Genomic DNA, 27,647 nt, shown 5'->3' on the forward strand with positions numbered 1-27,647 from the left:
AATCTATTTAATACTTTATTTTTTGAAATATGTAAAAATTTATTACAAAATTCACAATAATCCAATTATTGTGTTATTCCATTTTATTTTATTTTAATTTTACTTGTTTTCCGGCCATTAACTACTTCTACTTCTATTGTTGGAAGTTGGAACCATACAATAGGTATGGTTTTAAACAATATTCGTGAGTTTAAATTCTAAAAATAATAATTTTTTATATGAATATATATGAAAATATTTTAGATAAAGTAAATTAATAAATTAATTGATCAATATTTTTATTAGTACTCCTAGTTAAGTCCATTCATCATGGGTTATGGGCACATTGACTCAATTTTATTGCACCATTTTCTCGATGTGCCTAAGTACATTATTATACGAGATTTAATTTTTTATTAGATTCGCAATGTGAGAGCAAAATAATTTTATGCTCTTAAATAGTAGTAATATATAATTATAGGGATAGCATACGAAAAAAATAGCATAAGACAAATAAAAAAAGAAAAAGAATATTTATATAAAAAATTAAGCAAACTAAAAAAAATAATTATTATTTAAGAAGGAATGTTAAAGATATAACCATTCATATTGTTTTTTCTTATTAGTTTAAGTTTTTAGGATAAATAGTATTACGACATAATATTAAAGTTTTATATCCGAAAGATCTATAATTCGATCTTTAGTAAACTTTAAAAATGAAAAAATAGCATAAGACAAATAAAAAGAGAAAAGAAGTCCTCTACAAAAATCATGCTTAAAGAGAAGATTATGAGCTTAAGTTTTTTGAAAGAGTGGTTCTACAACAATACAAAGCATAATTGATAGTTATTGTAATAGACATTCCCATATTATAATTTGACACTTAGATACATTTTTATTGATTAATAATTTACTATTATGTAGCATTTCAAGAATGAAGAGCTTTTGTTGATTATCAATTTATCATAATCTCTTAGGAGCATATATTTCAGAGAAGAAGAAAAACAAAAGAAATGAACAATTTACTGCTATCTGCTACATCATCATCTCACTCAGCCTATCTAATTGTGTTATGAACAATTTTCATTATGCAACAAAACACCACTTATCAAAGGAAGAAAGAAGAAGAGAGACATAGGATTAATATCAAAAGCCAAAGAAACAGAAAATGTCACTTCCAAATAATTGCAAACTCAAACTTTCAGAACACAACCCGGATTCAAATTCAGAATCAGCACAAATCTGGCCTTGTTCTTTTGCGAACCGATACGCAGCCTCTCTGATGATCCCTGAAGATTCTGATATCAGAAGAATCCCTGAGATCCTCAAGACTAATATACTGTTGTTTCCCCATCCTCAAGGAATCACAGCCTGTGTCATGGATCCAAATATAAGGGTGACAAGTTTCATCATAGTGATACAACAAGTTCTTCAAGCTGCCATCATTCCCACCACTAGGCATATATGCCTTATATATGCTTCTACACTTCATTCTCTTGGATGATCCTGGCTTCAATGTGTGAATCTTCTTTAGTATTGATCCCACCCTTATTTGCAGCTCCACTGGCTTATCACTAAAGTTCCATATCCTTGTCCCGGTTCGAGAGCCTCGAGTATGGTCACGACAGCTGTCAAAGCAGCCGCCGAAAGATGCAAGGCGAAATCCTTGCACTTTGTCCATGATGGACCTGACCTGCTTCTTGTTCTTTGTCATCAGTTTCCAAGAACTATGGTATTTGACTATTTGTAATAAAGCTGAGTTCTTTGGTGAATCTAGCAGTTATAGGCTTTCTTGTGGCTCACTCAAAAGGGCCTGGTGAGTGTTGTGAGGATGTATGATCATAAAATGACATAAAATAGAATGTAGAGAGTATCACTTTAGAAGTCTCAAAATGACAAGAATATTGTTTAGCCCTTCCATCAAGGAATTGGTAGGGTCCCTTAAACCCCAAGATTCAGCAATTGGAAAGCAGAAAAGTAATGTTGTAGCGGTTAGTTTTATAAAATTGCTTATGGGTGGCCCTTTTTCCCCTTTGTTTCTGTGGAATAAAAGAGAGCTAGCTATGGCCCTGTTGTCACCAATAAAATTGAAAAAAGGCATTCAAAGATTCATGATTAGGTCTCATCTTTATCAATATATCATAATGGGTTGCTTTTGGTTCAATTTAAGATGAATATATAAATAACCTTGCCCTGAATAAGAAATGTTTTCCTTTTTTGTGTGTGATTTTATTCATTTATTTTTTTTACACTTCATTCCATTGTGTTGGATGGAACGTAACCATAATGTGGTTACTGGTTCAATTTTTGTAAGTTCAAATTCTGTCATTTTAACATTACAAAGATGAACATTATTTATCTACAGTTTTTCATTATTATTGTTTATTGTCTTGAGAAATATACAGTTGAAAGAATTTGCTTGACAACTCATGGGAAAAAGTACAAACAGAAAGAATCAGATTGTATGAAATATCCTCATCTTGATTATATTATTAAGCATTTATGTAACATCCTGCATTACTATTGTTGAAATTTACAAGTAGAACAATTAGCCAACACCAAAAAATTGTGAAAAGAAAAAGGAGAAAGTAAATAACAAACTTTGAAAGAATTTATGCACAGATTTTACTTCTGTTGATTGCCATTGGCCTGATCTGATATTATGAGAGGCTGATTAAGATCTGCAGATGAATCAGCGGCTAACTGTTGCAAAGTACTGGTGCCTTCTATGTCTATATCTTGATTCTCTTCACATTCAGCTAAGGCTTTATCTAAAGCTGACTTGGCTACTCTGGTAACACATATCATCAGAATCACTGCACACAACCCAAATAGGAGTATTAATAAGACTATTCTTCCTCTTATCAACTACTGCTTTTCCAAGCTCAAGAAATGTATTCATTGTGATCTATATAGTTAACTACAGATCCTCTAATCAAATGTTTCATTGCTATTTGTACCATGTAATAACCATCAGGCAACAACATGCAAATGAAACAAGAAATGCTTATGGAAAAACTTGATTCCTGACAGAACTTATCAGAGTCCCAAAAAACACTGTTGGAAACTCAAAACAACTCAAACATAAACCTTCATAGTCTTTATTTAAGTTGGGTAACGATGTAACTTACCAGATATTACAAGGCTTAATATGATGAGAGCCTGCAAACGAAAGAGAAAGAAAGAGGCGTATGTTATAAGTATTGAAATTGATAGTATGACTATGAGGTATATAGCCATCTATTTGATCCAGTATAGAATGTTGAAAGATTTCAGCTTCTAAGGAAACTTAGACATTCATCAGTAAGAAAAATATGAAGCAAGAAAAAACAATCCTTTGAAGGCTAAAGCACAGCATGTCTTACCCAATGAGTCTTTGATAACGCACCCCAACCATGCGTGACATCAGATATATCCTTCAGGGTTGTTCCAACATATACAAGTGCCAGAGTTAATGGCTGCAATGATAACAATTAAAATTATTAAATGTTTTAATATACTGCTTAACCAGAATACCATCTACTATATGAAGCTAAGAATGCCTAAACCTCAGTTTATTTGAGAACAAAGTCAGAACTAATGCAGATGAACTTATTCATATATGAAATTTACCAATGCAGGTATGCAAACAACATAATGCTATGTTTTGACTATATAGTATCCAAAACTTCATTGCAAGAGTATGTGTATGGATCAGGGGTGAAGAAGTTACCATCATTCCTAACCAGGAAGCTAGTGTGTATTCCCCTAATGAAACAGGAGTCACAGAGAGCAGGTAATTTAGCATGCCAAATGGTAGCCATGGTACAAGCCTAAGAAGTAACACAATCTGTATACAGAATACACTAAGCATGATTAAAAACCTTAAGAACACTGTTAATTCATAATATTAAAAACTTTCAGTCCTCAAACCTTAAAGCCAGATCTTTGAATTGCTATTGCCACATCTCTAAACTTGGGATAATCATTCAACCTAGAGATAACTAGTGAATTCCCAACCTGCACAAGTGGATAGGATAAATATACGAATAAAAGAAACAAATTAAAGAGCAACTGAATCTTGAACTAATCAAGATACTACTAAATGCAAAAAATTGAAAACTTACTGTTCTACCAAGAAGAAACGCAATTGCAGCACCAATTGTTGCACCAATAGAGTCAGCAAGAAAGCCTATTGTAAACCCAAAGAGATACCCACCACCAACCTGAATATCAAGCATGGTGACTGAAGCATCTTTTTTGACATTCCTTGTTCCAATTTCTTAAAATGTTTATAATGTGAAGGTAGAAAAGATTCTTACAGTTAGCACAGAAGGTGGAACAGACAAGATAGTTAAGGGAACGTAAGCAGCTACCCTGAGATGAGAATCAGCAAAGAAAACATCATGAGCTGCATAAATTCAAATTCATTCACGAAACGAAGATAATCATAAACTTGACTTACAGAGCAAGTGGACCCCATGGCCCAAGATCACGATCAACCCATATCAAGAAATCTTTCAAAAGCTGCAGAACAAAGAATGAAAAGGTTTAAACTTTCGCTGTACCCAGAATTGTTGGATAGTTATTCATGATAGCTAAATCCAAAGAACAGAAGAAGAAGCGGGAAGATGAACCTTTTCAACTGGAGAAGTGAAACAAGAAGCAACAGCAGATGCAACAATGAGAACCACAACTGTGATGCTAAGAGCGTAGGCCCACGTGAATCTCATCTCCCAAAACTCTTTAATCAAAATAAAATACTTGGTTACTTTCTTTTCTCTTCAGACAAAAATTCTTTATTCAATGCTATGTTTCTTTTTGGAAGGAACAAAATACAAATATCTCAAATCGAAATTAAAACGTTCATAAGTGTCACAGTTTTGCAACTTACTGCTTTGCAAAATACTACTTTTTTTTTAATACTTAATTATTAAGATTGCTTATTATATTTATAGAACTAAACTACAAATTATTATGAGAAAAATGTGTCTCTCGAGTTAGGCCCATTTTTGCATTTTGATACCTTTATACAAGTAAATAAAGTAAATTTTAGTGTCACAAATATAGTACAATTTACGCCATAAATTAATATGACTTAATTATTTATAGACACATTTATTTTTTCAATTTACATTTATATTCATATGCAAAATTGTTTTTAATCAACGGTTTTGTTTTTGTCAAGGTCCATGACATTTTTGGGTAGTCTTGGTCGTTATAAGTTTTCAGCATAACGTCCGGATTTTCGTCCAAAAATGACAGAAACCTATAATTTAGGCCCACAGTTGTTTCACCCACCCCAATATCCAATATTGAAAACGAGAACTTTAATTAAGATAGCGTTTGACCCTGACCAAAAAAAAAAAAAAAGATAGCGTTTGCTTTATGGAGTTTTTGTAAATGGAGAAAAAATATGAGTTTTTGGTGAATTAAGATTTTTTATAAATTATAGGCATTAAAAATTTAAATTGATGACTAAGATTTAAATTATTTATTAATTGTACAATAATTATATTTTATATTTAAATATTTTAAAATAATTTTATTTAAAATTATATTTTTATTTCTTTTTTTTTTTCTTTCTTTCTCTCTTAGTCACTCTATACTGAAACAACCATTACTACTATCATAAAAAAAAAAAATTTCCATTACCATCCCTCATCATATCGCTGCCACCAACCACCAACAACCAGTTATATACAAGAAAAGCGTGAAGAACCACGTCGTTGTTCTGGACGGCCATACTCTTGACTACTGCGGGAAAGCATGCTAGCACTCATCGCTATCACCGGCGACTTGAACCCATCACGTGCGCCGCCTTCGATTGCTGCTACAACTTCCACGACCATGAGCCAGAGGGCATGTTCATCTCCGCCGTCGAGTTTCATTGACAAAATGGAAGGGTGTTATAGTAGAAATTTTTTTTATAAAGGAAAAATTTATTCTATTATGTATGAAGAAGTAACAGCAAGTTCAGTGGAATAGTAAATTGACAAATACTAAATGATGTGATAATAACAATTGAAGTCATACAGGAATTAAGGAATATAAGTTCAGCTGCATCTCAACTACAGTGAGCATCCATCAAGGGACCTGGAAAGGGAGAAAGAGGTTTAACAAGTAGGAAAGGGAATAGTAGGGAAAAGAATAAAAGAATAGAAGAATAAAAGGTTTGAGAATTTGTCATCAGGTACGGGAGAAGAGAATTTACCACAACATGCCTAAAAGAGCATATCCTTGCAACCTCCTGCTAATAACCTTTTCTCTGGCACTACACCTTGGTCCCCTCTCATTCTGATCAATTGCCACGTGTCCCGTATTTGTAACTAACTCAGTGTTGTAATTTGTGACGCTCCTTTCTTGCACCTCCCCTTTTTTTTTATTAATAACCATAACATTACCCTCCTCTTCAACAACAACCTTGTCCTCAAGGTTGAAAGTGGGGTAATCACGTCGAAATTTGTTAGCTTCTTCCCAAGTAACCTCAGCACCTGCACCTTGCCCCCACTGAACCTGAATTTTTTGCACTTCTTTTCCATCCTTTAAGACTGTTCTAGTATCCAGCAATTGGTGAGGCTCAATAATGGGACCAAATTCAGTGGAGTGAAGTGGCATTGGCAAGTAATGATCATGTTGCTCACCACGAAATCGCTTTGAGGAAGAGATGTGAAAAACATCATGAATTCTAGCTTCTGCAGGTAGTGCCAAATGATATGCCACTGGGCTGAGCTTGTGACTGATTCGAAAGAGGCCAAAGTAACGCATACCAAGTTTTTGGTTCTTCCGTAAAGCAACTAAATGTTGTCTATAAGGTTGGAGTTTGACCAGGACTAAGCCCCCCACTTCCAACTCCAAATGCCTTCAATGCTTATCAGCAAAGTGCTTCATAAACTACTGTGAGCGAGTGAGATTAAGCTTGAGCTGATCAAGGAGTTGATCTCTAGCTTGTAGCATATCCTGCAAAGATTGCTCATCATCTAGGCAGAATTCATACCGCACTAAGCTGGGAGGGTCCTGGCCATACAAGGTCTTAAAAGGCGACATTTTAGTACTGCTATGCACGCTGGTGTTGTACCAGAACTGGGCCCATGGAAGCATCTCAAACCATCTTCGTGGGTTGTCAAAATAAAAACAACGCAAGTACTTCTCCAAGGTCTTATTCACAACTTTACTTTGCCCATCTGTTTGAGGAGGATAGGAAGAACTTATCGCCAGACTTGTGACTTGCATCTTGAAAATTTGCTGTCAAAATCGACTGACAAAGACCTTATCTTTATCTGAAACAATAGAACGGGAAAACCCATGCAGTTTAACCATATTTTTTATGAAAGCCTCAACAACTGTTTTGCTACTAAAATCCTGCTTGAGTGGAATAAAATGAGCAAATTTGGTTAAACGGTCTACAACCACCATAATCACCGAAAAACCAACAGAAGGAGGTAAAGCAACAATAAAATCCATACAAATGTCCTCCCAAACTCTCATAGGTATGGGAAGAGGCTGCAACAACCCCACAAGAAGCTTCGTCTCAGCCTTCGCCTGCTGACAAGTAGTACACGATAACACATAGCTACGTATTTGACGTTGCATGCGAGGCCAATAATAGTGGCACAGATTCGGTCCACTGTTTTTGCCATGCCAGAGTGCCCTCCCACTGCACTGTCATGATATTTCTTCAGAATTGAATTGATTAAGCTGCTGGTTTGAATTACCACTCGGTCTCGCCTCAAGAGAATCTCATTTCTCAAAGCATAGTTTGTATCATTCGAGGAACCCTCTTTACATTGCTGCACAATGGCATTGAGACTAGCATCCTGAGCAATTTTAGTTTTTAGCTGGTACAGCCAATCAGACTTTGGTGATGACTAAGCAACAAAACATGATCTAGAAAGGGCATCGGCAAGAACATTATCCACTCCAAGCTTGTAGTGGATATCGAAATCATATCCTAGCAGCTTGTGCAGCCACTTATGTTGCTCAAGAGTGTGTAGATTCTGTTCGAGTAGCGCCTTAAGACTCTGCTGATCTGTGTGAATGATGAATTTCTTCCATAATAGATAATGGCAGAATTTCACAATGGCCTAGGTGATGTCATAGAATTCCTGCGTGTAAGCTGACTGGTTACGCATTGTGGCTGATAATTTCTTAGAAAAGAAAGCAATAGGGTTATTTTGTGTCAACACCGCACCCATGCTGGACCTGGAAGCATCAGTCTCAACTTCAAAAAATAGCTCAAAATTTGGCAAAGCCAAGACTGGTTTGGAAGAGATAGCTCTCTTGAGATTTTCAAAAGCCAAATCAGCTTGAGCACTCTAATTAAAAGCATTCTTTTTGAGAAGATCAGTCAATGGAGCTGCAAGAGTAGCATACCTTTTAATGAAGTGGCGGTAATACCCGATAAGCCCTAAGAACCCTCGCATTTGCTTAAGGTTTTGTAGCTGCTTCCAGCTGAGGACTGCCAGGACTTTATCAGTCTCCATGTGAACCTCACCCCCCGAAATTGTATGACCTAAATAATCAACTTCATGAGTACCAAACAAACATTTAAAGAACTTTGGCACAATTGCTCTTGCTGTAACACTTGAATAATTGTTTTCAAGTGCCAAAAGTGTAGCTCCCAAGATGCGCTATAGACTAAAATGTCATAAAAAAAAATACCAACACAAATTTTCTGAGATACGGGCGAAACACGTCATTCATGAGGCTTTAAAACGTGACCCGTGCATTTGTTAAACCGAATCACATCACAAGCCACTCATAAAGGCCTTGATGAGTTCGAAAAGTAGTTTAAAAACGGTCCTCAGGCTTAACCAGATTTGGTGATAGCCAAAACGAAGATCCAACTTAGAAAAGACATGAGCACCAAACAACTCATCTAACAATTCATCAACAGTTGGAATAAAAAACCTGTCTTTGATTGTAATATTGTTCAAAGCACGGTTAGTGCAAAATTTTCGCGTCCCATCTTTCTTTCGCACCAGCAAGATTGGAGATACAAAAGGGCTCTTGCCAGGTTGAATAATCCCCTCATCAAGCATTTCCTGTACCATCAATTCAATTTGAGTTTTCTGAATATGAGGATATCGATATGGTCTCGCCTTCACTGGTTCTGTGTCCTTAACCAAGGGAATGCAGTGGTCATGAGCCCGCTGTGGTGGTAGGCCCGAAGGTTTATCAAAGACAGCAGCATACTTAGTCAATAACTGCATCAACTTAGGGTCCATAGAAACTGGCAGTCGTAAGGGTGATTGGTTTTCCTCTACGAATTTCTTCAACTCCAAAGTAAATATTTCAGCTATAGCATCAGTGTTGATCAACCGTTTAATGTGATGGAACTGAGCATAACCCGCAGTCTGGTGTTTAATTCCCTGCACAGTGGTGAGTTGACCATTGTGCATAAATCGCAAAAAAGCTGCATCATAATCTACTATATAGGCTCTCAAGGACTTAAGCCATGTAGTGCCAATGACCAAGTCGCCTCCTGCCACATGCAAAATAAAAACATCAGGGATCGTAACAATGCAACCTACTATATCAACCTCTAAAGCCCCAATGCAACCTTCTACTGGCAGAACATCAAAATCACCAACCATCACTTTGAACTCTGGTGCAGGCTCCATCGGTAAGTTTAAAAACTTGGCAATGCGGGGCTGAATAAAACTATCAGAACTACCCCCAACAAGTAAGGCCTGAACCTCTAAGCCATTGATAACGGCTTTAATCCGAATCATGGCTGGGCCTTCAGTACCACGCATCGCGTTATAGGATAAATGATGCTCAATGATATGTTGATCCAACACCTGCAAGTTCGCGGTCTCACCCATAGATGCATCCGTTGCCCCCCCGGCACCGTCTCATCCCCCAATTCAAGCTGTAATGACATGAAGTGCCGATTGGTACGACGATGACTCACTGAGAACTTCTCATCACACCAGTAGCATAACTCTTTCTCCCCTTTTACTTTGGACTTCAGTCGGAGTAAGTTTTCGAGTGAAATTTCTAGTAGTGTTTGGTAGGGACTGTTGTGGTGGTGTAGGAAGGAGTGGAGGAAAGGATTGGTGTGTATTAGGTCTCGGAGTAGCAGCGACAGCTTGGTTAGCAAACTGAGGGCGATGGGCAGCCGGCCCTATAGTGCGACGTGGTTCGGTGGTAAATTTATCTTCATACAGTCTCGCCAAAGTCACAGCACGCATCAAACTTGGAGGACACTGAGCTTTCACTTCTCGTCGAATATCCTGCCTTAATCCACTTATAAAACAGTCCCTAAAGGCATCAGGGGGTTCAATCTGAGTACGATTAGCTAAAGCAATAAATTCAGAATAATACTCACTCACTGTTCTATGTTGTTGAAGCTTGAAGAGCAATTCCCTGGGAGACTCGAACAATGAGGGTCCGAACTTGAGCTCAATCGCCCTCTTGAGTTGAGTCCATGAGCGGAACTGTGCCGCTCGCTGTGATAATTAAAATCATGGAATGGCCGATCCTGACATTTGAAGTGCTGCTAAACCCACCTGTTCTTCGTCGGGAACCCAGAAGAAATCAAATACTGATCCATGGAAAAAATTTAACCCAAGGCATCACCCCATCAAATTTCGGCAGATTGACGTTCACCCTTCAGGGTTGCAATCCCATGCGAAACGGCGGGTCCCCAGTTGAGCTCGCACCATGTGAGAACTCACGAGAAGGAGAGCTGGAGCAGTGTGAATTGTGGAGCAGTTGCGTAATGGAGGATTGAAGCGCATCAAATTTGAGATTCATAGCCTCAGAGGCTCTGGCCCTCTCTGCTCTATGTTCCTCCACTACCAATTCAATCATCTAGTAAAGTTTCTTAATATCCACCTCCATGCCTTTCATTCTGTTGCTGTCTGCGACAGACATGGTCAATAAAAGTACCAACGGAAGGGTGTTGCAGTAGAAATTTATTTATAAAGGAAATTTTTATTCTATTATGTATGAAGAAGTACCAGAAAGTTCAATGGAATAGTAAATTGACAAGTACTAAATGATGTGATAATAACAATTGAAGTCATAAAGGAATTAAAGAATATAAGTTCAGCTGCATCTCAGCTACAATGAGCGTCCATCAAGGAACCTGAAAAGAGAGGAAGAGGTTTAACAAGCAGAAAAGGGAATAGCAGGGAGAAGAATGGAAGAATAAAAGGTTCAAAGAATTTGTCATCAAGTATGGGGGAAGAGAATTTACCACAACATGCCAAAAGAGTATATCCTTGCAACCTCCTGCTAGTAACCTTCTCTCTGGCACTACGCCTTGATCCCCTCTCATTCTGATCAACTGCCACGTGTCCCGTATTTGTAACTAACTCAGTGTTGCAATTTGTGATGCTCCCTTCATGCACTTCCCCCTTTTGATTAATAACCATAACACAAAATCGTCACTAACCTCCTCTACGCTGAACCAGAGTTCCAACTTTGCCGATCTTCTGTACTTATCACCACCTTGCCCTCTCCGATGCTGACATGGCGGTGGTGCCGTAAAATGCTGCGACACCAATTTTCGCGCTACAGCTTTAGTGAGGACGATGCAGAAGGAAGATGGTGATTTGGTTCGAGAGTTTTGTAGTTAGATTGGTATTGATCATAGTGTTCTCAAGGTTTGGATGCATAATAATAAGAATAATTTGGTAAAAAAAGAGAATAATAATAGTGTTGTTGCTGCCATTAAGTGTGGTGATATCATGAAAAATGTTTCATGAAAGAGAAGATAGAGAAAGGAATAAAAAAGATATTTTACTAAATTATTTTATATTTTTTATATAGATCTTTAAGATTCAATATTTTTTCAGGTCCATTTAAGACACTCCCTTGTTTTAGTAGGACTAAAATTAAATTTTAGTATTGGAACTCAAAAAAAAAAGTGGGACATAAGAAATTGAAATTTTGTCTTTTTACAAAAAGTGGGATATAAGAAATTAAAATTTTTAGAGATCGGAATTAAAATTTTAATAACATTTTTTTAAAAACACCCTTATTTAACTTTTCAAATTTCAAATCTACCTATTAATCTTTATATTTATCTTAAATTAAACATAATACTAAGACATAACTTAGTTCAATATATTTTATACCAAACACAATACAGAGACTTAATTTAGTATCTGTCTCTCAGTCTCTTAGTTTTCATCTCCCTTTCAAATGCAGTCTAATAGAAACTAAATCTTAAATGCTAAACATTATAATTTACAGTCTTACTATACATCTAAGTCCTTTTAGTAATCAAATCCAACTAAGTTGGTCAAAATCGTCCAAAAACTAATTTCATTAGTGAGAGTGTGTCTATATATGCTCCAATTCTCCATTCATCTCCTGCGTTCCTTATTCTTTTTCGCGTGTTTTCTCTTCATTGTCGTTCTTTTATTTGTGTTGTTGTTGCTACGTTTTTTTCTTTTTCTCCTCCTCTTCCGGTTGATTTTGCAGCATTATGTGTTGTTTTCTTTGTTTGATTTTTTCTTGTTTTTATTCTTGTTAAGAGTATAAAATAAGAAGAATTATGAGAAGGTAAAATAAGAAGATAAAAAAGAGAAAACGAAAAAGATGATGATGATGGAGAAGAAGAAAGGGACGAGGAGTAGTTTTGAGTTACATAGTATCAAAATTTTTTAATCATGACACAAAAGTTTTTCAATTTTGATACCGAAATTTCTTAATCGTGACACAGGTTCTTGTTAAGAGGGTGAAACAAGAATGATAAGAATGTGAAACAAAAAGATGATGATGATGATAATGATGAAAGAAGAAGAGTTTTGAATTGTGCAAAAAAATAACACCGAAATTTTTTAATAATAACACCAAAATTTCTTAATTTTGACACCGAAATTTTCTACAAAATATGAAAATATCTTCTTTAATGCTATATCTTTTTTGCTTCTTATTCTTCTTTCTTTCGTTCTTTCTTTCTTTCTTTCTTTTTTTCTTTTGTTCTTACTTCTTCTTTTAAGAGCATTAATTATCATATTGGACTTAAATGAACATATCTATACGGTATTGCAATCTTATTTAGTTAAATGAATGCAAGTTCACACTTATTGGATTGATTTTTTGCCATAAACAAAAATAACATCGAAATTTGTTTAAAGTGAGACCGAAATTTAAAAACAATGATATAGAATGTAGAAAGTGAATTGCATACTAAAAAATCACATTAACTCTATAAAATAAAATAAGACAGAACATTATACAAAAAATATTGAACCTTTCTAAAACATTACACATTTAATGAATTGAATGCTTATCTCAAATATAAAATAACAGATAAAAAATTAAAAAATAACATCGAAATATCTTCACTCTAACACCGAAAGTTTCAACTAAATGATGTGATAGAACTAAAAACTTATTTCATGAAGACTTGAGTTGAAGGTTCACAAATTTTAAATAGAAAAGAGAATAAGTAAAAAAATCTGTAGATAATGCAATGAAATTAAGTAGAACAAGTGCAAAAATTCGAAAGAGAATTAATAATGATATTTAGATATAAGAAAAAGACGACGTATCTGATATATAAAAAATAACAGTAAAATGTCTTCACTCTAATATTGAAATTTCTAACTATGATGTTGATACGATGATGACGACAATAACAATAACGATGGTAATGATAACGAAGGAACAAGAGTAAAAAGAAGAAAAAGGATAAATCAAATGAGAAAAAAAAGGAAGAAGAGGAGGTGGTGGTGGTGGTGACATCAACGACGATAACAAAAAAGAAAGATGAGAAAAAAGAAGGATGAGAAGAAAAAGAACTAGCAGCAGCAGGAGTGTGTAAGTAAGAAGAAGTAGTAGCGGGTTTAAAGAAGATGAAGAAAACTGCGCACATACTAAGTGGCGCATGATGTGAAAAAAGGTTGTATAACTTTTCTATAAATTTTAAATGCAATTGTTAATTTATTTTTTAGAAATTAAAAATAAATAATAATAATAAAATAAAAATAAAAATTGAGATTAATCAAAATAATTATACTTTACTAAAATCAAAATATAATAAGTTCTACTCTTGAAGATATATTGTTTTGTAGATTATACATTATGAATGACATTTTGAAAAAGAAAATTTATGTACTAAATTTTCTCTTATATTTCTATTATCAAAAATGTTTGATAACAAACAAAACTCAACCAAAGTTAATCAGAATTTGTCTTATTTAATATTTATTAATTCTAACAATAATTAATAAATATTAAATAAAATAAGTTCTGGCTATTTTTTTTTTCTAGCATTATTGTTCCATTATATATTTACAGATGTATTGATGTTTGGTCAGCTACTCACAAGGATTTGCATACTACCAGCTACCACTGCTAAATATTTGTCATATTTTAACGAAGTAAACTACTTCATGTCAGGAAAATGATTTTACTTGATGGTGGAGCACTCTTCTCCCTTACCATATCATATTTAAATCATAATGTAAGATTAAAAGGAAATAAATAAATAGACTTGCTTTCTCTCAAGTTTGCACAATCTTTTTGTACCTTGTTCACGCTGACAGGTGAGTGAGTCACTACAAGTTATCCATTTTTTAGTCACCGATAGCAGAAGCTAATGTGAAAATATATACCAACATGAAAAAAGACTTAATGGAGCAACCAGCTGTGTATGCAACACAATCAAGAAACTAACCACAGATCTTATTCTTAGGCCCTCAGGAACAAAAGAGAGAGGTGCACAATATAGTAAATAGGCTTTGATCTATAATGTTGATCATCAATAAATAAAATATATTTTCAGACTCCTCTTCTGCTAATCTACAAGTGGAACAATCTCATGTATACATAATCATCTCACTTTTAACACTAACAATTCTATGAGCAATAAAGAATGCCAAACTACTCATTTTACAGAAACAGAAAGAATCCAAACTTGATGGATCCAAGCACCACCATTTTAGCTTGAAAATCCTAAGGGTATGCAATATTATATTTATATAGGATATGCTAACACTTCCCTCTAAATCCATTGTAGGGCTATGTTGAACATAATGCATTGAGAAGAACATGAGCTAACATGAGGTCCACAAAATATTGATGCCCAATTTGGCCGTCTCGCCACTTCATCTTCGCCGGAGCCCTTCCGTAGTGAACACCATCATTACAACGGTTATCAAAGTGCCATGGAAATGTCATATCAAAGTTATCGATCACACCAGACACAACGCCAGCTTGCTTTAATTTCTCTAAGAACACACCATTGAAAACCTCCATTTTGTTGGGATTAAATGCTAGTGATCTTGCATATCCACCAGTTGCAACAGTGTTCCTGTAAAAGACTCTAGGCCATGCCAGTCCCCTTTGTTTCACCATCCTCATAACATTGGCCCAAAAAGATGCTGCATAGTCTGCTCCAACAGAAAATGCTCTTATATTACGCCAGTGTACCCCATCGTGCAAGCCGGAGTTCATGATCACAGTGTCTGGGATTGTGTCTTCTGAGAAGTATTTCAACAACAAATTTTGAAACCCTTCATCCCTCAGAGAATCCAATCCTAGATAGTTTTGTGTCTCATTCCAATGCCCATTGAAGATGCTTGTAATCCTAATTGTTTGAGAAGGATCTTTTGGGTTCGAGAAGTTCATGTCAAATCGTCTTGGGACAGCATGTATCTCTGGCAAATCCAGAATGAAATTGAGCATATTTCGGATAGTGTCAACATGATTCGAATCGCCCCAAAAGAAAATCCAGCGACCCTTCAAGCAGTTCCAAGCAGACTCAGCTGAATACATCTTGAATGAGCAGTGAGTTGAGTACACCCAACCATTACTCTCCAGAGTTCCCAAGGAGCCATCACACCATGGAGCTTTGCAAGGAAAATCCGGCGCTAAGCATCGATACCTACCATCATTACCTATGAGACATTCATCATTCTTGGCATGCCTTGTCCACCTTCCACACCACACATCCCTGCTAAAATCAGAAGCTTTGCAAGCCTTGAGTTCTGGTAATTGAGCACTGGTTCTGTAGAACCTTATCGCAATGTTGCGAAGAACTCGATCATGAACAAATCTCCACGGGGTGAATTTGAGTCCTTCAAAGTGTCTATAAAGCAGGATTATGGTGAGGTTGTAAACCCCCTCAAAGTCTGGATGAACTTGCAGTGAAACAGAGTAAGAACCATTGCTGAAATCCTTCACTAAAGGCCTAGATTTCCATGACTCTCCTGAAAGATCAGTTTCAAAGTAATCACCACCAACACAGTGAGGCTTCCCTAACTCATCCAATGCTTGAAATCCATACTCATGAACATCACCAGCTGATAGCTCTATCATTCTTTCACCACCATCCAAACCAGGAATCACAATCTCTACAGTCTTGGAATCCTTACAAGGTTCTCCTCCATGAGCAGACCAATGAGCTAGAAGGTTTGAAGTCAAATTGGCTTCAAGTTCACTTGAAATCCAACTTACAGTAACAGGATCTTGATCTTGGGACCCTAAATGAGCTTTTCTATCCAAACTAGTGGCAACATAATGAGAAGGTAAAAGATTTTGATTGGAATGAGTAAAGTTAGGAGAATGAACCCTTACAACAGAAAGATGATAATCTTGGCGAAGCCTCCAAGTATGAATGAGATTCTTGACGGTGCATCCATCAATGCTCCAAACAAGAACCATTCCAAACAAAACCAAAGCTGTGAGCAACCCAACACGCCAATGGTGTATTGGAATGGACCACACTCCCCATTGATTCACCACCACCTTCTCAGGCATCACAAGCTTCCAAAGAATCAAGTCACACTAGCAAAAAGCGTCTAACTTCAAAGATGCCCAGAACCAAATCCAGCACCAGACACAAGAAAAGTTGTTATTTTTGACAACAACACTCCAAGAAAGTATCTTAAAAGCACAAATGTCCACTTTCTCGAGGGGAAAGAGAAATCACAATACTTTAATGGAAGAAAGAGAAAAACAAGTGGTTCAGAAGGTGAGGTTCAAAGTACCATCAATGATGTCTGAAGGTTGAAGAAGCAACGGCATCACGAAGCTACCATGTTGGGTATTAATGAAAACGGGTGCTGTAATAACCTCACCAGATTTAAGAAATTTCCATTCATTTCAAGTCCATAAATCAAGTTATAAACTTCCATAGTATTTTTAGTAAACTTGATTTATTTATATTTGTTTTTTGTGAGCATTTATATTTTCTCTTCACCTGTGCATTTTTTTTTATGCCTTTCACTAGTTTCCAAATTCCAACAAGTAAAACAAATAAACTTTTTTTTTTTTTTGGATCTTGAATTACTGTCGTCAATGAAAGTCAAGTTGGAGTCAACATATTATGCAACATCTTAATTGCATTATCTTAAGGAATTGCTGCTGTCTTAATTTTTTTCATACTCAATTTCTCCCACTTGCCCCTTGTTTATTAACATTCACTTCTGTATATGTCACACGTTACCGGATAATGAGATGCATGTTAATAATTTGGTAAATTTTATGGTGTTTATAATTTGTTGTCTAATTTTTGTTTAGCTTATTTTTTATGGTAAAATTTGAATATTTAATAATTATTTGTTTTTATATTTTTAAAATTAAATATTAATTTTTAACTTTTTATGATAAGTTAGACAAATACTTTTAAGTACTATAACAATTACATGATAATTTTACTCTAGTGTTTTGTGTGCTTCTTCATCTTTAATGTAATTATTTAACACTTTTCATATTCCTTGATGAAATGTAGTATTTTCACTTTAATTTTGAAACACTCAATCCTTAATTAGTTCCCCCTATTCATATGCTAATGATTGATTAGGCATTCATTTATTCCTGTGGAGTGTGGAGTAAATTCTTTTATACTTCATAGAGAGATTTTACCTATTTATTTTAATTAAAAAAAATAGGAAAACCAGGGAATCCTATGACGGTAGGCCAAAAAGGCAAAAACTAAAATCGAAGTTAATGTCCATGTTAGAAAATGCTTATAAAAATGATTAGTCAATAAATAAATGTTATAGGAGTAACTAACAATATAAAATTCGTATTTCAAAAAATTTTTACATTTTAATTTAATTAATATATTGAATTGTATTTATTTTTTGTGTTAATTAAATCCAAAAATAAAAATTAATTACAACTACTAGTAGAATTATTGGCCTAGCTAATCAAATTAAATTACATAAATCTGAATACGGTGCAGCCTACAGTGTGGCGCACCGACACGGGACCCCTAAGAATGGAATTCCAATAAGAAGCAACTCCGCGCTCATAATGTAAATAGTTTTTTTTTTATATACGTGTTGCTAAGATTTTTATTTAAAGAAAAACTAAAATACTTTTTAGTATTATTGGCGGTGGCATTTATGCATTGTCCATGGCAAAGCAACATGGATGGTAATGTGACGACCTGAATTTAGCCACGTGATGTGTCCCACTCTAACCACAACACGTCAACATTTTTGTTTCTATGCACCAACACCAACTAATCATCTACCACCACTTCACGGCCACAACCGCCGCAACATAGGAGGTGATGGTGGTGGTAAACTGGTCATGCCACCTCAAGGAAACCCTCTTCCATAATATGATCATCTTGCCTCTTTAACTTTGATAAGTGATTTAATAATCTGCAGAATGAGAAATTATTACGTGTGACTCAATCATTCTAATTCAATAATTAATTTTTTTTTTTTTTAAAAAAGGGATAGTTTATAACAAGTTTGATGAAAAGTCGTATTGCTTCAGAAGATGCACATGTTATTCATGATCCTTGATAATAAGTAATAGAAAAATAATGGCAAACATGTATTTTTGCGGGGTTTTAATTTTCCAATTTTAATGCATGGATGAACTGTGAGAAGCTACATTGAGATGTGAATTCAATAGACGGACACAGCTAGTTCACAGACAGTGCAACGGCAAAGGCTGGCACTAATTTAATTCTGCTTAGCCTAGCACAGCTGGTGGTTAGTGCTTAATTATTGCGAGTAAATGGATTTAGTAATGTTGTTAAAGATAGGTCCCAGCAGCATCAGCATGGTAGGCGCGCTCATTCCAAAATCCAAACATTCTCCCTAGCCAATGTCACTAACCAACGTCCATAGCCCAGTCAATTGAGTTAAAGTACCTGCATGCCAACAGTTTCTAGCATATAAAAATTATTCAGATCCCTACAGATTTATTTAATGATATTATATATATGATTATTATTTACAAAAAAAAATATTTTTAAATAATTTAATCAAATATATTTAACTATCGAACGCAAGTATTTTTACTTAAAAAGTATACTTACTATATATAATTTTTTGGTTCATACTTCTAAGAAAATTCAACGGTCCAATGTCTATCTTTGATCCCACCGGCTACTGTTCAGTTGGTACCCACCCCACCGAACAATTACTTGCCAATTTGCCATCACTTGACAAGAAAAGCAAGAGAATGACATAACACATGGATAAAGCAAAGCTGGAACCAAATATCACCTACTGCTACTATACAATTTGTTTGGTTGAAAAAATAGCACTCCTTGTTGCGATGGTCGCCATGATTGCATATTTGCATTAAGTAGTTTGTTAATTACTTAATTCCCATGCCAATCTTGGTCTTGTGGTACAGAATTTTTTATGCAGGAAAAGTACATACTGCATGTTCTTCCTGCATGCCAATCTTGGTCTACTACACGTTTCCATCACATAATATCACTAAATCCGGAATCATGAGAACCAATCTGCAGGGGGCAGAGAGCATTCACATGCAAGAAGCAATTGAGTTGGCTAAAATGTAGCAAAATAATGTTTTAAAATCTACTATATTAACAAAAAATATTATGACTAAAAGTCTTAAAACTGATTCAAACCCCTCCGCCAAAAAAGAATAATAAGAAAAAGAAAACCAGGAAAATTATGCACGCGAGAAAAATGGAAGATTAACAAAATCGAGAGACAAAGGAACTGAATCTAACAATAATAAGGGAATGCTGCAGTGGAGAGCTAAAAGACACTAATTCCATGGATCATCCCAGCCCTTGGGTCCTTCTCTTTTTAAGAAATCAATGATAGCTAGGACAGCTTCTTCAGATCTGTTAGAGAGTGAGTGGTTTCCATATTCAATTTCTACTTTCTCTGCACCCCCCATTGCTCTGCATAATCTGCACATTTACAGAATGTACCCCGTGACAATATGAACAACATTCATATATCTGACTCCTCTCAACTTGTTATTGATTGCATATAGACAAAGTTGGACCAGATAAGAGTAGAGATTTTACCGTTCAACAAGTTCCTTCTTATTGACATAATCTGGCACATATTCATCTGCCATTGAAAATATAACCTGCGAAAGACAACCCATGCCAGTATGAGTAATTGAGTATCGTCCTACTTGTTTTTATTTTTCCTTTTGAAATAATGTGGTAGTTCTCTTGTTTCCTATCTCTCAAACAACAACAACAAAACCTTGTCCTTTTAAGTGGTATCTCCAGTCTCTCAAAACTGGATTACAATTTAAAGATCTTAAGTACAATTATTTCAAAACGAGAGAAACATCACTTACACTTTCTTTGTAATATTCATGCCAAAGTGATTAATCAATGTGAAAAACTTCAAGGTTTTTTTTTCTTTTTCTTTTTTCTTTCTTTCCTTTTTTTTTATGGTGAGAGGGAAGGAACCTTAGGAGTCACTAGCATGATCTAAGACACCTACAACAACATAGGTCACCCACCCCGACTATATGAGCCAGGTCTTGGTAAATGGTAATATGTTCTCTTCCTGTTTAGGTCTCCTTCAATTGTAAAATAACATTCCCAAAGACAATTCGTATATACCTTCTACATAGAGGAAAAAGAAAGAAATAACTTATTTGAACAATGGCTATTGTAGCAAAATAACTTAAGCCAAGGTTTTACTTAATCCAACAGCTGAATAAATTCTGCCCTTCAAAATATTATCAAGAGACCATACAGAAAGAGAAGAACTAGTTAGCTTAACTGGTATATGCTCACCTGGCAATGTGTGCTAGACATGTGTCCAAGCCTCATCCTCAACTGATCTTCACTCAGATCGGAACTGAACAAGTCGTCATCACCATTATATGCACAAAGGGAGTGATATCTGAAAAGTAACTACTTTTTAGGAAGGAAGCAGTAGCATGGCAACAACAAAGACCCTTTCTAAAGTATGTAATCAATGTCCATTTTAGCGGAGAGGAAAATATGCATTAACATGTTGTGCATGTGGTATTTCTCCATCAAGAGGAGAGAAAATGAGGGAACAACAGGAACACAAAAGGGGACCAAATTTTTTTAATTAAAAAAAAAGGTCAAGGAAAAAAGGAAATTAATTTTGTCAAACATCTGATCAGGTTAAGTTCAAATACAATAGCTAACAACCAATAACCTTGTTCAAATATATGATTGTATAGCACTAGTTTATTTGGAAGTCTGTCAGCAACCACGTTTAGCAGCAGAAGAATATCAGTCAATTGCTAAACCTGTGATTTTTACAATTTGACAAGCAAAGCTGGAAGAAAAGATGTGTGTATATCAATAGCATTCATGAACGGGTAAATCACAGCTGTAAATTTGTTTCAAGCAAAATTGTTTCAAGTTTCCTGAATGTAGAAAAGGAACTACTGGAATATGATGCATAAAGAAATTGATATTGTTAACACAACCGTTGGACTCACCGTTGGAGAGCAAAAGAAAATTTGTCCAATTGAATAACATTCATTAGTTTCTAGACAAAACATGAAATGTGCAGCTATAGCATCAATGCAGAAACTGTATAGCTGATCCTACATATTTATATAATGAAATCTAGGCTTATTTCAGTATTTCATGCTCCTACAATAGTTTTGTAAAATCACCTGTATGCAGTTATTGGAGAACAAGGATCTGCTTCTCTTGGCATTAATTCTGAACCTCGGCCTTCACTTATCATTTTAGCCGCCAAGTCAATCATAGAAGCTGTCTCAGGGAGTGTCGCTCGATATTCCCTGTCACTGACTGGAGCCTGGATGATTTAACGTGAATAGAGAACCAAGCTTTCAGTGAAAGGAACGACCATATTGCCATTTGACCAGACACAAAATCTACTTTTTTTTTTTTAAATTATTTTTTCTCCCCTTCTGCTGGGCAAGACTGAAATCTCATATTTCAATCCAAAGACTTCGAGATTTAAATCATACAGGCCTTACACCGGTAGGAGGAAGAGAACCACATGTTAATGCATATGAATGAGAAAGCTGTATGAACAAAGAGAGTAGCATCGTACATATAGTAGAAAAAAACACAACCCCTGTCTATATGCATATTATCAGGGAAAATGTAGTTATGAATTCATCTAGGCATGAAGAACAAAGTTAACACGAATGGTGTGAATTTTGCAATGCAACAGCAAGCACCATCAGCTGAATGTAACAAAATCCTTTAAAAAATATAAATGTTTCTGTTTTTTCACAATAATGATTTCACTATCACTAGCCAGTTGGTGACATCCATATGACTTACTATGAACATTTTGAAATGAATATAGTTTCCTATTTTGTTTTTGGTTGCAGTTATGTTCTTATAATAGTCCAATAATCAAATTATAATTTAAAAGGACGTGATATAAATAAGCTAGGAAGGACGTGATATAAATAAGCTAAGGATCTTTGTTCCAAAGGTTAAGATGCTTTTATGCTGAGCCAGATAGCGAACGTAAAATACTAATCTAGTAAGTACAATTGAGTACCTGCAAGATGGCAGCACGAACAGCTTTGGAGCAAGCAAAATTTGTTCGCATGTAATGCACAATATCCTATAAAACATGTCCAACAAGAAGTTTACTTCACTTGCTTAACAAATGTTAAGCAAGAAGAGATGTGGTAAAAAATTTATGGTGTAGGATTTTAGGGAAATAAAAAGTAACCTGACAACCAGTACTATGCCCAAGTAATACCACACCTTCGGAATCTTGTTTGTTAATTAGATAATTAATCAGCTGATCCACCTCTTTAGCATCCTTCAACATGGATTAAACAAGAAATTAAAAATGTATGCATCATTAACCTCATCAACTAGAAGAAAATATTAACATTGCAATGTTCAGCTAAATCGGGTGACTAACTCCCTGGTTTTACCATAATTAACAAAGCAACTGGAATCTGCATATATGTTGGTTATGGTTATGCAAATGATCATAATTCAACAGCAGAAAATTACTAAAAGAATCTTATAATAAGGTCGAGGATGTTGACTCTAGTAATTCCTTGAGCTAAACGTTAGTAGTACTACACTGAATTGCAAATTGTAATGTAATATTCTAGAGCAACAGTCACAAGAATGGTAAAACCAGGAATAGTTTAGTTGTTTACTTGGTGCAAGCTGGAGGTGCCGTATCCACTGTAAGAAGATGACATGAGGAATTGAACCAGTGACCAATTTTCACGGTCCAAGGCATTTGCGAGAAGTTCCAAGTAGCTGGAGGAAGGAAGATGAAGAAAATGGATGTCAGATAGAAAATCCTGTTAGGTCCAGATACTCTAAAAACTCCCGTTAGAATCCGAAGAATGTAAAAACATACGCAGTAGCAAGAAAACCATCGGTCAATCCACCAATAAAAATGACTTGCCGTTTGTAATCGCCAGTCTTAAATGCAACCTGCAAATAGAGAATGCAACACACTCGCTCAAAATTATTATGAACAGAAAACGATTCGGAAGTGGAAAAAGAGAGATCAGAAGGTAAAATTTCAAAGAGACCTGAATAGGATTTGGACCGTACTTGAAGAGTACCCCACGGAACTGATTTTTGCGGACGATAGGACCGGAAAAGTCAGCGGTGGCGGCAACCGTGGAGTTAGCGGACATTTTAAAGCTGGAAGACCTATCGGGACGGCCGCCCCTGACGATCCCAGAGAACCAGGAAGCGGGAGTATAAGAAGAGGAGGAGACAGAGGGAGAAGGAGGGGAAGGCGACGGAGGATTCATTTTATTGGCTTTCTAGTTTGTAGTCATGGCTGTGGGGCCAGATCTTCTCTCTGCACGCAGCACGAGGTGCTGTATTGGGCTGCTGTCAGAACTCAGAAGTCAGAACTCAACAACTGTGACCGGCCCACGACGGTTACGTGTGGCGCGTGTGGATCACTGTCTCATCCTTCCGCGCGTCCAACTAATCCTGCTGATTCTTGTTTCGCGGTGGGTGATGGTGAACAACTCAATCGGAATCAACTGTCTTCGTGTAGAATTGAAATTAATTAAATATTAAATACTAAAATAAAATAATAAATCAGATGATATTTGGAAACATATTGTATTAATTGTAATATTGTTAAGTATAATTTTTTATTTTTGTTTAAAAAATTTTAGTACGAAATCATAGTTTATAGTTTTAATTAAAAGGAAAAAATGAGAAAAATCTTTCCGCTTTTTAATTTGAATATGGAACTAAAGGAGGTGTTAGACTCGCATATGGGGAGGGGAGGCGCTTCACTGCATTGTAGGATCAGACGAACCAGAACTCAGACCCTGTGAGTAGTGGCCTTCAAAATGGACGGTCCGAGTTGCCTTACGCAAAACGCACTGTACGTAATGTGACAGACGTGTTGCACAGAGGCTTCTCCCTGAACGGTGGTGTTGCACCCAACATAGCCCCACATTCACCATCCGAATTATCACTTTCACCATTCACTCTGAACTTCACTTTCACCTTTCTTCTTCTTCATTTTTCCATTCTTCCCAGTTTTGCATGGTGGAAGCAGAGTAAAAATGCCAAAGAAATACAAAATTAAAGATGTAGATCGACCTGAGTTTTATATTATACATTATCTCAGTTATTCTGATTATGTAAGTTTTTTTTTTTATTTTTTAAATATTTTATATTTATAATTATTAAAGAAATGCTAGGGGACCAACAACTTTTGTGATTTGTAGCCATCAAATAGCCATCAATGATGGTTTTAATGGTGTGAGATTGGTGTGAGATTTTATCCAATGGCTCACATTTTTTTACTGGTTACATGCTGGCCAGAATTTAACAAAGTTGCTGACCCCCTAGACTTTTCCTAATTATTATTGTTAGAAATTTAATTATTATGATTGTTGTTAGAAATGCAATTTAGGAATATAAATAGAATGATTATTAGTATTTTGCAATGTTTGTAAGTTTTTTCTGAAATTTTTTTACTAATTTTTAATTATAATTATTATTGTTAGGAAATTAATTATTATTATTCTTGTTAGTTGTTGAATTTTAAAATATAAACAGAATGATAGGAATTTTTTATAAAGAACGTAATTTTTTTTAAATTTTTTAATATTTGTTATTATAATTATTATTGAAAACAACGTTAATTTTTTTAAATTCTTTTAAAATTATTAACTATAATTGTTATGAATGAAGTTAAATATTATTGTTGTTGAGGAAAATTGTTAGTACTGAATAATTAGTAGTATTATTTTTAAAGCACGTTAGTTTATTTTGAGAATATTTTAATTTTTTTTAATTATAATTATCATTGTTAGCAAGTTAATTGTTATTATTGTTGTAAGAAAATGAATTTAGGCATATAATGAGACTTATTATTATTTTTTATAATTGAAAAAAATATGTTTAAATAATAGTAAATAATTAATTAATATTAGATATTATTCTAGATGTTGTAATATTGTTGAGAATTTTGATTAGGAATTTATGTATTAGTTATTATTATTATTATTATTAGGAGTTAGTTATGAATAATTTTAAGGATTAATAATTAATTTTAGAAGTTACAATTATTTGTTTTATAAGGATTTAGTAAAATAATTATGATAGTTGTGTGGTTTCAAGTAATTTGTTTCTTGTTGAGTTAGTTGTGCAAATTTTGTAACAATGACAGTTATTTAATTTTGGTAGGAGTTTATTGTTTTAGTTGCTGTGGTTAAAAAATTATTATCTTTTAGTAGTAAGTTAGTAATTGTTAATGAGTTGACTAATAATTTGTTATGTTTTTTTTGTAGAAATTAAGAATGTTGACATGTGACCACCCAGTTCCTCCGAATCGGTACAACGATAGGGTGGAGGAGCATTTACGATTTACTGGTTTTTATCATCTCAGATTGGGGTAGTCCAATGTCAGAAAGCACTGGTGAATGCTCTAATCGAACGGTGGCACTCAGACACACATACGTTTCACCTTCCCATTGGTGAATGTGCCGTGACTCTTGAAGATGTGGCTCTAATCCTTGGTCTTTCGATGGACGGTCTTCCAGTCACAGGAATGATAATGAGTAGTTTCGAAGCTTTGGAGGCCGAGTGTTTGCATCAATTTGGAGTTGCACCGCGTAAGTCGGACTGTAGAGGAAGCTGCATAAAACTGACGTGGCTGCGGGATCTAAAAGAAAATTTACAGTTGACTGAGGAAAACAGTATACAAAGGTATGTGAAGTGCCACATTATGTTGCTGATCGGGACGATCTTGTTTGGGGATAAATCTGGGGCAGGTGTGCACTGGAAGTTTCTACCCTTGCTTCGTGATTTTGGCAGTATTGGATAGTACAGTTGGGGATCGGCATGCCTAGCACACCTCTACAGGGTGTTATGCAGGGCATCTCGTTTTGACTGTAAGAAAATCGATAGTCCACTAACAATTCTGCTCGGTTAGGCTTGGATCCGACTGCCATATCTATCGCCGCTTCCTAAGGAACCTGCAGTTTTTCGCTAGCAAACAGGTAATATTATGTTACAATGTACCCGTATCTTGATATTTAGAATTCAGTTGAGCTAATTAAATATATCATATTAGGTGGCGTAACTGGGAGCGTGGTGACCGACGATATAGATATCTGACGCTAGCTCACTTTAGGAAGGCCTTTGATGAACTTCAGGAAAGTCAGGTTTGTTTTCATTAAAGAAGTATTAGTTTCGGGTTTAGGGTCTGGGTAAATCTTATGAAGCATTGTTATTGTTACTGTTATGTGGGTTGTAATCATGAGTTTCCTTTATTTTTCCCAGTTTGTTTGGGTTGCTTATGCTGTGGATCGCGTGGATCCGAACATAATTCCTGCCGAAATCTACGTGCAGTCGGTTGCCTGGAGCGCTACAGTGCCGTTGGTGTCATTCGAATGCATCGAGTGGCATGCTACCGATAGGTATAGGCGACAGTTCGGTTTTGTTCAGGGAGTACCTCATCAGGAACGGAATCTGGACAAGGCGCATGGAGAAGTCCTGACTGGTCCTAAGAATCTTAACTGGGCCACGGCACCGAGTCATTCATTTTGGGTGATGCATTAGACAAACAGGTATAACCACATTCTTACTGAGCTTCTCATGCCTTCATAGCATCCATTGGATACTTACATGTATTGGTACCGAACAAAATTTGGGGACCGCTTGAACTTGTCGAATCTTGTGGTTCAAGAGAATGATAAGGGTAATCAGGATATGGATGATGACAATGAAGAGCAGGAGCCACAGTCGCCGCCACCATCACCTCCAAATCCGCTTCCATAAGAACAACCTCAGTCCTCAAGCCAGTATGTACCTCAGACACAGTTCACCCGTCGATTCCAATACATCAACAATATTGGGGTATGTCACAGTTTGAACCAGGAGAAGGAGATTCTTTTAGCCAGTTGCTTGGGTTCATGGCTGCAGATGCAGGACAATCACAATATGGCCATTAACCTGAGTTCATGGCAGGTAGGTATTCGTTGGATGCGAGGCATCCGTGCCGTACCTCATCGGTTGCTTCTGGAGGGTTCTTATCTGTTGA

The 27,647-nt window shown here is 35.6% G+C and overlaps 4 protein-coding genes and 1 pseudogene across 5 annotated transcripts; all 5 read right to left on the reverse strand.

Moving 5' to 3' along the window:
* Positions 1-1,075: 1,075 nt before the first annotated feature.
* Positions 1,076-1,826, reverse strand: LOC107619882 (uncharacterized). The gene has a single exon (XM_016322123.3). It carries the CDS (start codon positions 1,691-1,693, stop codon positions 1,211-1,213), a length of 483 nt encoding a protein of 160 aa, XP_016177609.1. The 5' UTR covers positions 1,694-1,826; the 3' UTR covers positions 1,076-1,210.
* A 613-nt stretch (positions 1,827-2,439) lies between these two features.
* Positions 2,440-4,881, reverse strand: LOC107637583 (uncharacterized). 2 transcript variants are annotated; one of them, XM_016340986.3, is made up of 9 exons: positions 4,596-4,881; positions 4,424-4,485; positions 4,281-4,335; positions 4,086-4,184; positions 3,892-3,978; positions 3,692-3,808; positions 3,345-3,437; positions 3,111-3,141; positions 2,440-2,795 (listed from the first exon to the last, which is right to left on the reverse strand). In XM_016340986.3, the coding sequence occupies exons 1-9, from the start codon at positions 4,689-4,691 to the stop codon at positions 2,605-2,607; spliced, it is 831 nt and encodes a 276-aa protein (XP_016196472.1). In that variant the 5' UTR covers positions 4,692-4,881; the 3' UTR covers positions 2,440-2,604. The 2 variants fall into 2 exon arrangements, with proteins under 2 accessions (XP_016196472.1, XP_016196480.1); XM_016340994.3 differs by having other exon boundaries at positions 4,086-4,204.
* Positions 4,882-6,168: 1,287 nt separating this feature from the next.
* On the reverse strand, positions 6,169-10,839 carry LOC148578696 (uncharacterized; annotated as a pseudogene).
* A 3,747-nt stretch (positions 10,840-14,586) lies between these two features.
* On the reverse strand, positions 14,587-17,078 carry LOC107637602 (uncharacterized). Its single transcript, XM_016341001.3, has one exon. It carries the CDS (start codon positions 16,681-16,683, stop codon positions 14,944-14,946), a length of 1,740 nt encoding a protein of 579 aa, XP_016196487.1. The 5' UTR covers positions 16,684-17,078; the 3' UTR covers positions 14,587-14,943.
* Positions 17,079-19,677: 2,599 nt separating this feature from the next.
* Positions 19,678-24,133, reverse strand: LOC107637612 (alpha/beta-Hydrolases superfamily protein). Its single transcript, XM_016341012.3, has 9 exons — positions 23,656-24,133; positions 23,478-23,554; positions 23,269-23,374; positions 22,824-22,916; positions 22,647-22,712; positions 21,778-21,923; positions 20,915-21,023; positions 20,183-20,247; positions 19,678-20,062 (listed from the first exon to the last, which is right to left on the reverse strand). Exons 1-9 carry the CDS (start codon positions 23,881-23,883, stop codon positions 19,915-19,917), a joined length of 1,038 nt encoding a protein of 345 aa, XP_016196498.1. The 5' UTR covers positions 23,884-24,133; the 3' UTR covers positions 19,678-19,914.
* Positions 24,134-27,647: the final 3,514 nt, after the last annotated feature.

The sequence above is a fragment of the Arachis ipaensis genome, chromosome B1 (genome assembly GCF_059453495.1).
Source record: "Arachis ipaensis isolate K30076 ecotype BB chromosome B1, ASM5945349v1, whole genome shotgun sequence".
NCBI lineage: Eukaryota > Viridiplantae > Streptophyta > Magnoliopsida > Fabales > Fabaceae > Arachis > Arachis ipaensis.

What these genes read in the sequence shown, in the direction of transcription:
- LOC107637583 (XM_016340986.3), bottom strand. Translation starts at nt 4,691, where the DNA reads ATGAGATTCACGTGGGCCTACGCTCTTAGCATCACAGTTGTGGTTCTC. An exon ending in CTTCCTGGTTAGGAATGATG is followed by an intron (nt 3,438 to 3,691) that starts GTAACTTCTTCA and finishes TTATCATTGCAG; the next exon opens with CCATTAACTCTGGCACTTGT. An exon ending in CGTTATCAAAGACTCATTGG is followed by an intron (nt 3,142 to 3,344) that starts GTAAGACATGCT and finishes TTTCGTTTGCAG; the next exon opens with GCTCTCATCATATTAAGCCT.
- LOC107637602 (XM_016341001.3), bottom strand. Translation starts at nt 16,683, where the DNA reads ATGCCTGAGAAGGTGGTGGTGAATCAATGGGGAGTGTGGTCCATTCCA.
- LOC107619882 (XM_016322123.3), bottom strand. Translation starts at nt 1,693, where the DNA reads ATGACAAAGAACAAGAAGCAGGTCAGGTCCATCATGGACAAAGTGCAA.
- LOC107637612 (XM_016341012.3), bottom strand. Translation starts at nt 23,883, where the DNA reads ATGAATCCTCCGTCGCCTTCCCCTCCTTCTCCCTCTGTCTCCTCCTCT. An exon ending in ACGGTCCAAATCCTATTCAG is followed by an intron (nt 23,555 to 23,655) that starts GTCTCTTTGAAA and finishes CTCTATTTGCAG; the next exon opens with GTTGCATTTAAGACTGGCGA. An exon ending in GATGGTTTTCTTGCTACTGC is followed by an intron (nt 23,375 to 23,477) that starts GTATGTTTTTAC and finishes TCCTTCCTCCAG; the next exon opens with CTACTTGGAACTTCTCGCAA.